We start from the raw sequence: 16,232 nt of genomic DNA on the forward strand, positions 1-16,232 counted from the left end.
AGTGCAGCGCAGTCTAAGGTCATGTTCAGACTTTGTAAGAGACCGGTCGTGCTTGTTCACGGAATGGACGGTCTCAGAAAAGATCATCCCTGCAGTACCAGCCGGATGATCTTTAGCACCGCTTAGTTCTGATGCGGGCGCATCCGTGCACACCTCCATCAGAACTCTCCACTGCACACTATGGAGCGTGCAGCTGGAGCCGCACGCACCATTATGTGAACTGACAGGGTTTTCTGTGGCCGCTATTCAATGAATAGCGGACGCAGAAAACTGACATGTCAGTTTCTCGTGGTGCAGCTAGGGATCCCGGCCGGAGTGTATACCAAGTGTATGCATATATGTACTATGTGTATACATTCCGGCCAGGATTCCATAGGCAGCAGTGTCACATTTTATTTTTTTTTTATTAATCACGGTCGTTGTTGCAATCGGCATCAACGGCTGTAGATTTACGAAAATTTATGTAGTGTGAACATAGCCTAAATGTGTTTTTTACGATGTGCCAGTGCTGCGGGGGACAGAACAGTGTTGTTATACTTACCTGTTCCGCAGCAAATTCCGGTTCCCAGGCTGCCCGCTGTTCGACACTCTCAGTCGCTGTCATCTTCTTCTGGACCTCCGCTGATGGTCTGTGCGGGCAGGAAATGAATGCTCAGCATACTGTCATTAGTCTGTATTAAGTATGTAACCCTACAACATATACGTCTAGGTTAATTTGCACACAGTAAAGTAAAAGCAAATTTCTGCCGAAAAATAAGTATAAAACACGGTCTGTGTGCACAGATGGAAATACTTCCATAGACTTCAATAGAGCACATTAATCGATTACAAATACAGCCATGTTTTATCCGTATTTTACTGTGTGTGACCAGAGCCCTAGTTTACAAGGAAACAAAAACAGGTAACAATAGTTCTGTGCACAGGTAAAATGATGCGGCCTGAACTCAAGAAAAGGTCATGGGCATTTAATATGACCTAAACCCATGGGGGTAAGTGTGAGTATAGTATTATTGTGTGTCAGTAGCAGTGTGTAAATCTACAAGTCTGCTGAAAGTCCTCAATCTGACCCCTTGCACAATACCTCCTTGAAGTTATTTTTAAATGTGATGCCTAACCTGACTTTTGATTTTAGCATTGGGTATAATTTACAAAGTGCTGACAGTTTAAAGGGGAGTAAAGTACAGAAGGTCACCGGCAGAACACGGCCGCCTCCTAGACGGCCATAATATAGAACATCAGCATTGCTGGCACACACGTGACACCTGGTAACCTCACCGGGTAGGAACGCCACAACCACCAAAAAGATGCACAGAAGGGAGGATTTACACAACCATTATGACTGGGTATATACAGCGGCCACTGTCAGGATCTATAGGTCAAAGAGATGGAGAGGAACCATGTACACCTCTGTTAGTGGAGAGGCCACCGCTATTGGTGGGACCTAGTGTAACCTGTACCTGCCCTCTATTATATAGCACTAATATAGGATTGCCAGGGATCGGACAGGATTAGTATTACTTGTTTATTATTTTTAAAGTAACCTCATGTAAACCCATGGACATCCCCTTTAACCTCTTAAAGTGTAATTGTCATTTTAAAATATTTTTGCATAAATCAATTGTACAGGTGACTTTAAGAAACTCTGTAACAGCTTTTATTTGGCCAAAAATCCTCTTTCTGTACTAAAAAAAAACTGTTTCCCAACTTCCCCCTTTTCTCCCCTCACTTCTTATCTGTGCATTATCAGGCAAAGTCGTCTTCATTACAGAGATGCAAAGTGAAGACAGAGTCCCATTATAACCTATGGAGGGGGGAGGGGTCAGGGGGGATGAGTGAGCAGGGAAAGGAGAGGAAAAAGCTCTGCAGATTGGAAACTGTCTGGGCACATAAAACAATGAATTCAGAGGTCAGAAAGCTCAGTGCTGGTCTGGGAACTTGGTGAGAGAAGACTGCAGGATGTTGTGCTGTGCAGGGCTGCCTTTTCTCATCACCATGCTCACTTATCCCCCTCTGCCCCTCCCCCCTCCATAGATCATAATGGACACAGAAATGCTGCTTCTTCTGAAATGAGGGGAGGTTAGGAAAACAACTTTTTGAGTACAATAGGAAACTCTTTTTAAGAAATTCGGTATTAGGTTTTATTAAGAAATCGCTTGCACTATTGATGCTTGTAGATTTCTGAAAAGTGACATTTACATGACAGGTAAACTTTAAGGACTGAGCAAATTTTAGTTTTTGCACTTTTGGTTTTCCCTCCTTGTGTTTAAAAGGTCATAGGGCTTTTATTGTTATACCTATGAAGTTTTATTTTTTGCAACACTAATTGTACTTTGTTATGCCAGACTTAATTATTCCATAAACTATGCCACAAAACGGCATGAAATTGAAAAAAAAAAGAAGCTATTTTGAAATTTTTTGGGGTTTTGTCTTGACGCTTTTTGTCATGTGGTAAAACTGACACGTTATCTATGTTTCTGTCACGGCCGCGGCGGCGTCCCGTGTTCCGGGCCGCCGCTGCGACCTCCTCCTGCCCCATGCAGCCGCCGGGGTTCTTGTGCAGGGACCCGGAGCTGCTGCTAGTTCGGCCCCTGGGGGCGCCTCACCTCTCCTCCGCTCCTGTCTCCGCCTGTGCCGGCCGGCGCGCGCGCGCCGGCTGTCTCAGATTTAAAGGGCCAGTCCGCCCTTAATTGGTTAATTGCACCTAGCACTCCCTATAAATCCCAGCATGCCCTGTCCCTTGTGTTGGAGCCTCTACATGCTTCCCATAGCGTTTGGCACAGCCCCCTGTTGTTCCTGACCTTAGTCCCTGTTCCTTGTTCCTGTCTCAAGTCCTTGTCCCTAGTCCTTGCCCGCTGCCTTCCCGTTGTTCCTGATTCCTATCCGCTACCTGGTCCCTAGTCCTTGTTCCTGGTTCCTGCTCCCCTGTCACACTATTGCTCCTGTGTTCAGCCTGTCACCTGCGGCTACGCCTACAGGCCTCTGCCAGCACCATCTCCCAGCTACTGCTCCTGCCACGCCTCGCCTGCCGTCACTAGCAACCAAGCCAGGGGTAGCGACCTGGGGGTCGCCTGCCGCAGCAAGTCCATCCCGCCTTGCGGCGGGCTCTGGTGAAAACCAGCGGCCCCTTAGGCTCCGCTCCCTGGTGAGGTTAGTGCCATCGCTGGTGACGGCCCAGTGGATCCACTACTCCAGGCGTTACAGTTTCTCAGGTCATTATGATTACAGCTAATTTATACAACTTTTATTTTATTTTACTACTTTTAAAACATTTTCACTTACAGAAAAACAGTTTTTTTTTATCATATACTTACTCACCCCCTGAAGCTGCTGAAAATCCTCCCTGCCTGGTCCACTCTGTCTCCATTCCTCTATGCCCCCTCCCTTCTGAGACAGAGGTCATGTGATCTTCTTCTTCTCTTCTGTAGGCCAGGCAACCTGTATTATGTGTTCTGTTACTGAGTCACACCTATCGGTGATAACTCGGCCAAAGCAGAAGCAGAACAATCTAGTGGAGGCTTGCTACCATGCGGTTGGCTCTGAGGTGCAATGCATGCTGGGAAATTTAGATTCCTGGCCAGGGGCCATGATGCGAAACTGGGATCATTTCTAAAAGTTTGAATCTGGGGCAGGAGCAGCGTAGACAAGTGGGTAAGGTGTAAACGATTGGCAGTGCATATATAGGCTTTTTGTGCATTTTATTTTTCATGGAAGCACCGGAATACCCCTTTAAGTCAAGTTTTTAAGAACTTCATTTTAGATAGCATTTAATCACTTTTGTTTTTTTTTGTTTTGTTTTTTTTTTTAAGATGAGCACTTTTGCTAAGTCCCACAGAATGGTCCTGACTTTCCATTGTATATTAGTTATGAGGAGTATTGTGGCTTGCAGGAAGGTGGATGTATTTCTATGGCAGTGTTCAGGAGGTATTACTATAGCAGTGTTCAGGAGGTATTACTATGGCAGTATTCCGGAGGTATTACTATGGCAGTATTCCGGAGGTATTACTATAGCAGTGTTCAGGAGGTATTACTATGGCAGTATTCCGGAGGTATTACTATGGCAGTATTCCGGAGGTATTACTATGGCAGTATTCAGGAGGTATTACTATGGCAGTATTCCGGAGGTATTACTATGGCAGTATTCTGGAGGTATTACTATGGCAGTATTCCGGAGGTATTACTATGGCAGTATTCAGGAGGTATTACTATGGCAGTATTCCGGAGGTATTACTATGGCAGTATTCAGGAGGTATTACTATGGCAGTATTCCGGAGGTATTACTATGGCAGTGTTCAGGAGGTATTACTATGGCAGTATTCCGGAGGTATTACTATGGCAGTATTCCGGAGATATTACTGTGGCAGTGGTCAGGAGGTATTACTATGGCAGTATTCCGGAGGTATTACTATGGCAGTATTCCGGAGGTATTACTATGGCAGTATTCCGGAGGTATTACTATGGCAGTATTCCGGAGGTATTACTATGGCAGTATTCCGGAGGTATTACTATGGCAGTATTCCGGAGGTATTACTATGGCAGTATTCCGGAGGTATTACTATGGCAGTATTCCGGAGGTATTACTATGGCAGTATTCTGGAGGTATTACTATGGCAGTATTCCGGAGGTATTACTATGGCAGTATTCCGGAGGTATTACTATGGCAGTATTCCGGAGGTATTACTATGGCAGTATTCCGGAGGTATTACTATGGCAGTATTCAGTGCTCTTCTATCCAAGCCCTTAAGCTTCTCCTTGCACAGTGTCCAACCAAAGACACATTTTATTGGTATGAAAAAGTGCCATTCAGTTGTTCCTCAGAAATGACTAATTCCAGTTCATGACAAACACTTAAATCTCCACTTTCTAAATTACATATCCATTACCTTGAATTGGAAAGAAAAGACCCAGGAATTCATAATTTAATATAGTGTTCCAATGGAAACCTTCCAGAATGAAATGCATTTTATGATCCCATCTCCCCTCTTAATGCTGTGGTGCGTCCCAACACTCGGCTGACACATGAGCATGTAACAATGATTGATGACATGGAACACCTCCGCATCATTGTGTGATGATTCATAATGCTTTTATATCCTTTCTTGTAAACATTCCTGGTTATTCCAGACCAGTATTATGTTGATCCGGTGCCAGAGCGGGTCAGTTTAGTCTTTAAGAGATTACCATAGCACATTACATTTACAAATCACTTCTTTGTAGTGAGCGGCCTTTCAACTATCCCAGCTCTACAGCAAATCAATACCGGACACTGTTTTAGTGTTGCAGAAAAGAAAGGATTTGATCACTACAGGATTTGCAGCATTACCTGTAGATTAGGAAATGTGCACAGTATATGGCAGTGTAAACCACCGACAATTGTGACGGGAGTAATGGGAAGCAAAGCTTAATTGCTCCTACAGGGGCCGTATTTATATGTCATTCAGTGCACAGGGCTGGAGAGAACACAACAGATCAGCACTATAACTGGATAGTGTAAGGGCCCTATTCCACCAAACGATTATCGTTTGCATATCATTAACGATTAACGATCTCAAACGACCACTATTGCGAAAGACCTGAAAACGTTCACTCATTTCCATTGAACGATAATCGTTACTTATGATCGTAATTGCGATAGTTTTTTCTTTGCTATTTATTCGCTATTGCATTCGTATCTATTGCGAACGACCGAACGATGTCTTATTCAACGCGAACGATTTGCGAACGAGCAACGATAAAAATAGGTCCAGGTCTTTTAAAGCGATCAACGATTTCTCGTTCGGTCGTTAATCGTTAACTGCATTTCAACCGAACGATTATCGTTTAGATTCGAACGATTTAACGATAATCTGAACGATAATCGTCCAGTGGAATAGGGCCCTAAGGGCCCAGTATAAGAGATGGAGGGGTCAGACTAAATAGGGAGGGTAGGCCGGTGGGACAACGCGTAACGGGGCCTCCATGTTTGGTTGTCTTCTTTATTTCGTGTATTTGAAATAGCTGATGCCTTTCCATTACAGTTTATACCTAATACCACTAAACTTTCATGAGCTTAGATATTTATATATTGTAGTCATTGTTCTGGGACAAAAACTCTGCTCCTAAAGTGGTATTTATGGTTAGGGCCAAAAAAAATAAAAATAAAGCAAACTTACCTCCCTGGCTCCAGCCAGTATCTCGCCCGCTTCCTCCTTATGTGTGGCCTCTTCCAGGACCTGTTGTTGTGATATTGCAGGCCTACCCAGCCAATCAGCGGCTAAGACGGGACATGGCTCCAGCAGCTAATTGGTGGGATGGGCCTCCAACATCACGACAACAGGTCCCGGGAAAAGCTGCACAGCAGGACAGAGCGACTGAGAAACTGGCAGCACCATGGGAGCCAGGGAGGTAAGTGTCCATTATTGTTTTTTAACAACCCATCCCCAGGCATATATCAAAAAAGGCCCTTGCCCAGAATACCCTTTTATGCCTTTTCTATTACAGTGACCTTCCTGGGACAGGTTATCTACTAGCATTTTTATAATCTTTGACAATCCGTGTTGTTAATAGTAGCAGAGTTGCTGTGGTGGTAAAATACAGTTGTGGCCAAAGCCAAGTGCCCTGCATTCTGTGTGTATTATGAACTGGTTGCATTCTTTTTTTTGCCCCACATTAAAGCTTTTTTTAAGAAAAGCTCCAATACAGGGCTGAAAATTTGGCAAATATGGGAGAATAAACAATGGATTTTTTTTTCAATTTCTTGGAATGCTGCAACATTTTATCATATTTAAGGATGCTTTGATCTGACATAGGTCTGGTGGCCCTTTTGGCTCTAATGCTCCTAATGTTGCGTTGTATATTCTCTCTCTCTGGCTAATATGTTGTTATTAAATGACTGCTGAAAATAACCTGCAAGAATATTGTGGAATATTAAACCCATATGTCCCACTACAGTTTACCTAGGCTTACAATTCTTGGTTATTTTTATATACTTTGTGTTCCGTTCCAGACATAATAAACATTTTGTTTCTTTATTTCCTAATTCTGTTTTTTAAAGCAAAGCCAAGCCAGCTCCACAGATTTCCCCGAGTAAGTCGACGGGAGGAGAGTTCTGTGTTGCTGCTGCCTTTGGCTCATCACGATCCTGGTTTGCCAGCAACCAAGGCATTAAAAGAGACAAAGGTCAGTAAATATAATTTATACATTTTTATAAAGGAATTTTTTATGTTTTTATCAATCTTTTCTGATGTCTGTAGTAAAAAAAAATAAGATGAACTGGATCAGAGTCGGTGACCATTTGGCCATCCTAATTTGAGATTCACAAACTCAGCTTGAAGCAGTATGGCAGCCTAGTCTTACTTATTTAGATAGTTCACCTTGGTTAGTCACACCTCCCATAAGCATAATGTACAGTAAGTGCACAGTAAGTACACAGGAGCTATGCAGATGCAGCAGTAAGCCTGTCTCATAAGGTACAGGGAGCATACAGGGGTATGGGGGTGGACAGGAGAGAAGACACATTAAAGCGTACCTGTCATCAAGTGTCTTAAACATACGGACTTGCTAGGGCAATGTCTGGGATTCTTCCTAGGCTCTTTTTTATTGTTAAATCTTTTGCTTTGGAAGCAATTAGCCTCATTCCTCTGCTCACTTTATCTGCGGTTCTCCTAAAAAGTGTGTATAGGAAGTGATGTATTATGCCCTCACAGCCTGCCAAGTAGGGACAGTAGAGGAGGAAGTGATGTCATCTGCCCTCACAGCCTGCCACGTAAGGACAGTAGAGGAGGAAGTGATGTCATCTGCCCTCACAGCCTGCCAAGTAAGGACAGTAGAGGAGGAAGTGATGTCATCTGCCCTCACAGCCTGCCAAGTAGGGACAGTAGAGGAGGAAGTGATGTCATCTGCCCTCACAGCCTGCCAAGTAAGGACAGTAGAGGAGGAAGTGATGTCATCTGCTCTCACAGCCTGCCAAGTAAGGACAGTAGAGGAGGAAGTGATGTCATCTGCTCTCACAGCCTGCCACATAAGGACAGTAGAGGAGGAAGTGATGTCATCTGCTCTCACAGCCTGCCAAGTAGGGACAGTAGAGGAGGAAGTGATGTCATTTGCTCTCACAGCCTGCCAAGTAAGGGCAGTAGAGGAGGAAGTGATGTAATCTGCCCTCACAGCCTGCCAAGTAAGGACAGTAGAGGAGGAAGTGATGTCATCTGCCCTCACAGCCTGCCAAGTAAGGACAGTAGAGGAGGAAGTGATGTCATCTGCCCTCACAGCCTGCCAAGTAAGGACAGTAGAGGAGGAAGTAATGTCATCTGCCCTCACAGCCTGCCACGTTAGGACAGTAGAGGAGGAAGTGATGTCATCTGCCCTCACAGCCTGCCAAGTAAGGACAGTAGAGGAGGAAGTGATGTCATCTGCCCTCACAGCCTGCCACGTAAGGACAATAGAGGAAAAAGTGGTGTCATCTTCCCTCAAAGCCCAACAAGTAAGGGTAGTAGAGGAGGAAGTAATGTCATGTACCCTAGCAGCCTGCCAAGTAGGGGAAGAGGAGTGCAGTAAGGAAAGCTCCAGGTTACAGTTTTCCTTTATCCTTCATGATGTAATTCTGCCTCAGTAACTCAATTTACCATCTAACACAGCCTTGTCTCCAGGAACGCACCCTAAGCACTGATGTAAAGCTTAGCATAACTACTACTCCTACAATGACAGGGCATGATAGGAGTTGCAAAGTTTTACATATAAACATTACTCAGTTTTCTTGTGTTTCCTATCGGCTACACTACAGCTGCTGCGGCATAATAGGAATTAGATTCCTGCTTGCATAAAAGTAAAATGTCCACTCACCACAAAAACTTTGGCAACTTGTCTCTGACTAACAAGACCATTCCTGTACACCTGTTCGGACTGGCCAAGCCAGACGGAAAATGATATAACAAGCAGTTTATCACAGTTTGCAAATGTTACCGTACCATGAGCCATATCTGGGACGGCACAGGTCACTTCCCGTGTTTGGTCTCCTTTATTTTTTTTTTTCATTTTTAAAAGAGAAAAGACCAAATATTCAAATATTGGCAGGAGGGAGCATGGGGCAAAGATGGAAAACGTGAGAGACACCTAGAGGCCTCATGTTTATGGTTCATTTAAATATAGAAAACCAAACATGTCTATTACAAAGCTACTTGCAGTCACAACCCCTATTGATTTATTAAGAAAAAAATAGTGACAGTGTTTCTTTAAGGCTAGGTTCACAGTAAAATAAAGAGTAAATACTGTCATTTTAAATAAAAATAAAGCAATGTGAGCCGATAAAATAAAAAACAATGGACATATTTTGCAAAAGGTTGTCAATAATGAGCATGTTCATTATTTGGACGGTCATACTCAATAACTTCTGTTATTGTACATCATGTGCGTGCTGCCATCCAATGCATGCACTATAACAGAGCCAGCCTGCAACATGTGCCTATAATATAACCAGCCTGCAACATGCATCTATAACAGAGCCAGCCTGCAACATGCATCTATAACAGAGCCAGCCTGCAACATGCATCTATAACAGAGCCAGCCTGCAACATGCATCTATAACAGAGCCAGCCTGCAACATGCATCTATAACAGAGCCAGCCTGCAACATGCATCTATAACAGAGCCAGCCTGCAACATGCATCTATAACAGAGCCAGCCTGCAACATGCATCTATAACAGAGCCAGCCTGCAACATGCATCTATAACAGAGCCAGCCTGCAACATGTACCTATAATATAACCAGCCTGCAACATGCATCTATAACAGAGCCAGCCTGCAACATGCATCTATAACAGAGCCAGCCTGCAACATGCATCTATAACAGAGCCAGCCTGCAACATGCATCTATAACAGAGCCAGCCTGCAACATGCATCTATAACAGAGCCAGCCTGCAACATGCATCTATAACCGAGCCAGCCTGCAAAATGCATCTATAACCGAGCCAGCCTGCAACATGTGCCTATAATATAACCAGTCTGCAACATGCATGACAACAGAGCCAGCCTGCAACATGAATCTATAACAGAGCCAGCCTACCATACGCTGTCCCTGCTGTGCTGTACGAGTGTGCTATGGTGAGCTCCCCCTGGTGGCCATAAGGTGCCATATCGCAAGTTATCCCTGCTTTGCCGTACGAGTGTACAGTGATGAGCTCCCCCTGGTGGCCGGAAGCTGCAATACTCTACGCTCTGTCCCTGCTGTGCTGTACGATTGTGCTGTGCAGGTGATGTGAATTCTTCTTCATGGAAAAATAAGACATCCCCTGAAAGTAAGACCTAGCGCATCTTTGGGACCAAAAATTAATATAAGACACTGCCCTATTTTTGGGAAACACGGTATTACGCAGATATGGAGAAAGATAGAAAGACATCAGTCATACATATTAATAAAATGATCGCGTTTCTTAAAACTTGACATTGCTGTTTTGTGACACCTAAAATATCACTTCTATTTGCTATTCTGTTCTCTTTAAAACGATGCTGATACCATGGGAAGACTTGTGTTTAGGGCAAATAGAGATTTATGTGACGGCTACAGAGAATATTTTGGGTCCTGTTTATTATAATAAATGCTCGGTTTGATAGTCTCGTTCTCCAGATAGTGTTATGTGCCTTTGTTTGCTGTTTGTGACAGATGTGTCTGACTTTTTAGGTGGTTTTTGTCCCGGCCATATGTCCTTGGCTGAGATCACGATGTAAATGTAATTGTTTCTGACTGCCCTGTATGTCTATCAGCAAAGGAGTCAGGTCTAAACATAGAGCAGCATATGTTGGTCTGACTCACACAGTAAAGGGGCTCAGTGAAGCCGTGCAGTGTCAGAAAGCCATGCCTGCCATTGTGCACGGTAGTTATTGATCTCATTTCAAGGGGATCTCTGGAATCTACAGCAGCAGCAATGATGAAAAGGCAGATGCTCTTTTAGAAGCTTTAAAATAAAGAAATATCTTTATAGCACTGTGCAAAAGTTTTAGGCAGGTGTGGAAAAAATTCTGCAAAGTAAGGATGCTTATAAAGTAGAAGTGTTAGACAGTACTTACCATTATACTGGTGCAGCAGATTATGCTGTCAGTGATCCTACAGGTACGCTGTCCTCTACTCATGTCTGCAGTTGAAGGGCACTTAATATTTAGTCTATGGAGCTTCTGGGAGTTGCAGATATAAAATTTACACAATGTCGGTTCATGTCAGTGATTTTCCCATTGAAGGTAAAAGTTGTTTCAGTTGTTTAAATAGAGGAGAAAAAACTTATCGCAAATACGATCATAAGTAACGATTATCGTTTCATGGAAATGAGTGAACGTTTTCAGGTCTTTCACAATAGCAGTCGTTTGAGATCGTTAATTGTTAACGATTATGCGAAAGATAATTGTCCGGTGGAATAGGGCCCCTAGGCTATGTTCACACTACATAAGTTACATAATAATCACCGCCGTTGTTGCCGATTTGCAATAACGGCCGTGATTACTACGTAGCGCTGCCTTCTATGGAATCCCGGCCGGAGTGTATACACATAGTACATATATACATACACATAGTATACACTCCGGCCGGGATCCCTAGCGGCGCTGAAAAGAACTGACATGTCAGTCTTCTGCGGCCACTGTTCATTGAAAACCTGTCAGTGCCTGAAAACCTGTTGTTAGCAGCGTTGAATTCGGATGCAGGCGTGCACAGATGCGCCCGCATCCGAATTCAGCGGCAGTGAAAATGATCCGGCCCATACTGCAGTACCGGCTGGGATGATCTCCTCTGACACTGGCCGGGTCACAGAGTGGCCGGTGTTTCACACCATGTGAACATGGCCTTAGAGTGCGTTCACGCATGAGTTTGAATGCTTACCCGCTCCCATCTGCTTCTTTTGGTCTCGGCTCACTGGCATGGTGTCATAGAATGGTAATGAGTAGAGATGAGCGAATTTACAGTACAAAGTAAAGCGCTTCAGTAGCTCAGCAGTCAGGTGCCTGGAGAAGCTGGGTCCAGCCCTGGTAATATTCTCCTAGTTTCCCAGGACTGGACCCAGCTTTTCCAGTCACCTGGAGCGGAGCGGCACGGAGCTCAAAGGCTGACAAGCCGACCACCGAGCTAATGAAGCACTCTGCTTGGTTTGTACTGTAAATTCGCTCTAGTAATGAGCATCCCAGCGGATTCACTACACTATACACAGCATGAAATCCGATGTGAACTCAATATGTGTGAACGTTCTCTTACACTGCAAAGTATACTTACAGCGATCTGAAGAAAAACAGGTTTTGGTTATAGAGATTATTTAATTACAAAGAGTGTATACAAGATAGACTGTAGATAGCTGATATAGCCTCGGCGCTCATTACTCTCCAGTATTATTTATAAAAATGAGGCTCATTAAACCAATTTTATGAATAATACTGGAGAGTACGTCTTGCAAGTCCTGCACCGAGGCTATATCAGCTATCTACAGTCTATCTTGTATACACATTGGGCAAGTATCGGCATCTAGACGGGGGCCGACCACTACCACTGTTCGCCTGGCTGCGGACTTCTGTGTTAATTTGGGCTTTGCTAGTGTTGTGCCTATCGTACGCACAACACGAGAAGGTTAGTCTACAACTTGCTTTTTATATTGGAAATTCCACTCCATTGAGCTACTACACTATATGAGCGCCCCTCTCTGTTCATGTTTGTCCGTTCTTCTTAATTACAAAGAGGTAATGTTCCAAGGAGCCAGACTGTCTTCTAATACCGACGGACACGGCCAAGTTTTGGTTATAATTTTCTTATCACTTTGCCTCGTAGATCAGTCCAAACAATATGTGGTGGAATCACTGTACATCATCAGCTGCTATGGGACTCTGGTAGAACATGTGTTGGAACCTCGACCTCTGAGCACCGCACCGAAGATAAGTGATGACACCCCTCTGGAAATGTGGACCTCACCGCGTGCCAGCTGGACTCTGGTTCGGTACGCTCAGGCTTATCTCATTGTCTTTTGGAAGGAAACCTTCCTATCATTATTTGTGTCATTATTTAGGCCGCTATATTTCACGTCTCAGCTATTCAGAGGATGTTATTGCCAGAAACTCTTAAAGGAAAAAGTTATTTTTGTGTCTTCATGACACTCTTAAATTCTGTTAGATGTTCCTTAGAAACAGACCGCTAACTAATGCATTTTTTGGAGAGAGTATTTGCTTACATAGCAACAGCTGCTGCTTTCTGCTGAAGACACAAAAATCTGTGTGTGAGCTTTTCTCACTGTCTCCCCCTGCTCCGCCCCTCCCTTCTGAGACAGATGATGTAAACAAGTTCAATGCATGCTGTATGTGCAACATTGTAGCTTCTTTTTAATGCTGGAAAAGTTATTCTGAGGTCAAGTTGCTGATGAACTCACTGTGATTAGTCCTTCCAGCATTTCAAAGAAGATACAAAGTTGCAGATAGGGAACTGTTTACATCAGCCGCCTTGAAAGGGTGAAGGTGGAGATGGGGACAGAAAGAAAAGCTCACACATAGATTTTTGTATCTTCAGCAGAAAGCAGCAGCTGAGAACTGGGGGAAGGAGACTGAATAAATAATAACAATTATGGAAGGAATTGTAAGTCTCAGCAACATATCAAAAGTTATAATTGAGCAGAATATTCCACTAAATCTTAGTTATACACTAAAGCTATACACACTGTATTATAGCTTGGACTACATAGCTGTATGGTAATGCTATGGCTTTAGTGTATAACAGATATATACATGACTACAACGCCTCGTCAGGATGGACACTGGGTCTCTCATACTTATAGCCAAAGTAGTCCAAACACATACTGGAAAATAAGGTTAAAAAAAAAAAAAAAACTGGAGTGGACAGAAAGTGTTATCCATTTGTGTGTGTTATATGAGGGCGACATAGAGCGCAGCACAAGTTCTATAAATCCTATAAAATAGACTGAGGTTAGTTCATCAGACGTTCTTCAATGATATTTCTGTCCCATTACTTATCGTTATTACCATTACTCTCTAATTTGTATCTACATTAATGTAATTGTCTAGCAATGCAGCATCCTTCCATTGGTTTTCTAATAAAAGTGACTCTAGATTGAAATGGCCCTTAATAAGTGGCCAGACCGAACTGCACCAAACAGAAATCTATAAATATTATTCCAGGGTCTTTTTTTTCGGACATTTTAAAGTATTTTTCCATTGATTTTCAGGATGCATTGTCCTGCGGCAGTGGTTATTCCTGTATTGGTATAATCAATATGGACGATACAGAGCAATTTACAAGGAACATTCCTTAATTAAAATGACCTCATATTGGACCGAGCTGTCATTTTTCAGAAAGTAGGAACATGAAGCAGTTTTATCCAGGACTGAAGGCCGTTTTGTTGTGTACTCTTGGTCCTAAAGATATACAATGCCGATGGTCTTCATTGACAAGTGTCCCAGCCAACATGAGAATACCAAGGGAGACCAAAACGGGCCAGTTTGGCCTTCACTTGGGTGGTGTACATTGGGGTGTACATTCAATTTACCCAAAAATAGGCAACTTTTCCCCAATGTGCCTCGCTCGCCTGATGGGAGAACGAATAGGCGTGGCAAGGCAGGGAGGAGGCGTAACAAGGCAGGGAGGAGGCGTGGCAAGGCAGGGAGGAGGCGTAACAAGGTAGGGAGGAGGCGTAACAAGGCAGGGAGGAGGTGTAACAAGGCAGGGAGGAGGCGTGGCTTCCTCCTGCAGCACATTTATCATGTTTACTCCTGCAGATTTTCACCTCTTAGTAAATCCAGTGGGTTACATGGGGGTGGGGCTTTATTTAAGATTGGCGCCCAAACAGTCTAGTGGTGTCAGTGCATTAGAACAACACAATTGTAGACTGGTCAGGAACAATTCTTGAACATTGCTGTTGTCAGGATGACTGGTGTACAGACAGATTGCCAACAGCCTCCTTGCATACTTTTATAGTGTTTTTATTTTTTACACTAAATGATAAATATTTTGCATCTTCATATTTTAATTTTTTTTTCCCTCAGGACTCCTCAATGGAATGAACTGCAGCCTCCGTTTAATGCAAACCATCCTTTGCTGTTGGCATCTGATGTGGTACAATACTATCAGCACCTGTTAGCTGGCTGTAAGTGTGTCACTTGTGTTTCATTTGGGGGTACACATGGTGGATGGACATTTCCTGCTGCCAGTAATGTAACTTTCAGCTTTGCTGTGCAGACTCAGACATAATTAGCACAGTCACCTCAATGTAACTAAATGGCTGAGGCAAGAACCACATATGACAAATCTGTTGTAGTGTTTATCTTAGATAGGGAGACAACAGTGGTGGAGGGTGTGGGGGATAAAACTTTAGGAAAGACTTTTACTTTTACTCTGTATAGTCTGAAGGAAAGAAGGGGAAGGGGGACATGATGGAAACCTTTATATATGTTAAAGGACTAAATAAGAGAGAAGTGTTTTAAATACAAAAAAAAACAACTTAAGAACAAGAGGAGACAGTGAGAGGTTACTTGGGGGAAAGATCAGAAGCAATGTGAGAAAATATGACTGTACTGAAAGAGTAGTAGATGCTTGGAACAAACTTCCAGCAGAGGTGGTTGGTAAATCTACAATAACTGAATAGCTGACCTATTCATGTTTGGTGGTCATCAGCAGGTTTGGTCGTCACGTATCTATTATGTATGTCTCTGAGGAAGAAGCCGCCCACCCTGCTGCACTATTTATACAGATAATTTAGGAAAGTGTCTTCAATATAACAACGTCAAGGGAAGTTATTAAGAATTAATAGCTGGAAGTAATAAGCAGGTTAGGGGCCTTAGAGCTGGTGTTTAACCTGAGTCCTGAGCTCCGTTATGCTTCACTACCATGCGCTATAAGTATATAGAGGCGCACGCATCATGCACCACAAATATAGAGAGGCGCATGCATCATGCACCATAAGTATAGAGAGGCGCATGCATCATGCACCACAAGTATAGAGAGGCGCATGCATCATGCACCACAAGTATAGAGAGGTGCACGCATCATGCACCACAAGTATAGAGAGGCGCATGCATCATGCACCATAAGTATAGAGAGGCGCATGCATCCTGCACCATAAGTATAGAGAGGCGCACGCATCCTGCACCATAAGTATAGAGAGGCGCACGCATCATGCACCACAAGTATAGAGAGGCGCACGCATCATGCACCACAAGTATAGAGAGGCGCACGCATCCTGCACCATAAGTATAGAGAGGCGCACGCATCATGCACCACAAGTATAGAGA

General features: G+C 43.6%; 1 protein-coding gene and 1 long non-coding RNA gene across 4 annotated transcripts in view; one reads left to right on the plus strand and one right to left on the minus strand.

Moving 5' to 3' along the window:
* BCAS3 (BCAS3 microtubule associated cell migration factor) overlaps nt 1–16,232 on the plus strand; it is a 657,814-nt gene that overhangs the window by 263,359 nt on the left and 378,223 nt on the right. For all 3 annotated transcript variants that reach the window (XM_069971782.1, XM_069971780.1, XM_069971781.1), the window contains 3 exons: nt 7,031–7,155; nt 12,769–12,934; nt 14,988–15,088. In XM_069971782.1, the coding sequence (XP_069827883.1) occupies nt 7,031–7,155; nt 12,769–12,934; nt 14,988–15,088 (392 nt within the window). The remainder of the gene's footprint in view (nt 1–7,030; nt 7,156–12,768; nt 12,935–14,987; nt 15,089–16,232) is intronic.
* LOC138793282 (uncharacterized) overlaps nt 1–16,232 on the minus strand; it is a 40,445-nt gene that overhangs the window by 6,493 nt on the left and 17,720 nt on the right. The gene's annotated exons all lie outside the window — the stretch shown is intronic.

Source organism: Dendropsophus ebraccatus, chromosome 5 (assembly GCF_027789765.1).
Source record: "Dendropsophus ebraccatus isolate aDenEbr1 chromosome 5, aDenEbr1.pat, whole genome shotgun sequence".
Lineage (NCBI taxonomy): Eukaryota > Metazoa > Chordata > Amphibia > Anura > Hylidae > Dendropsophus > Dendropsophus ebraccatus.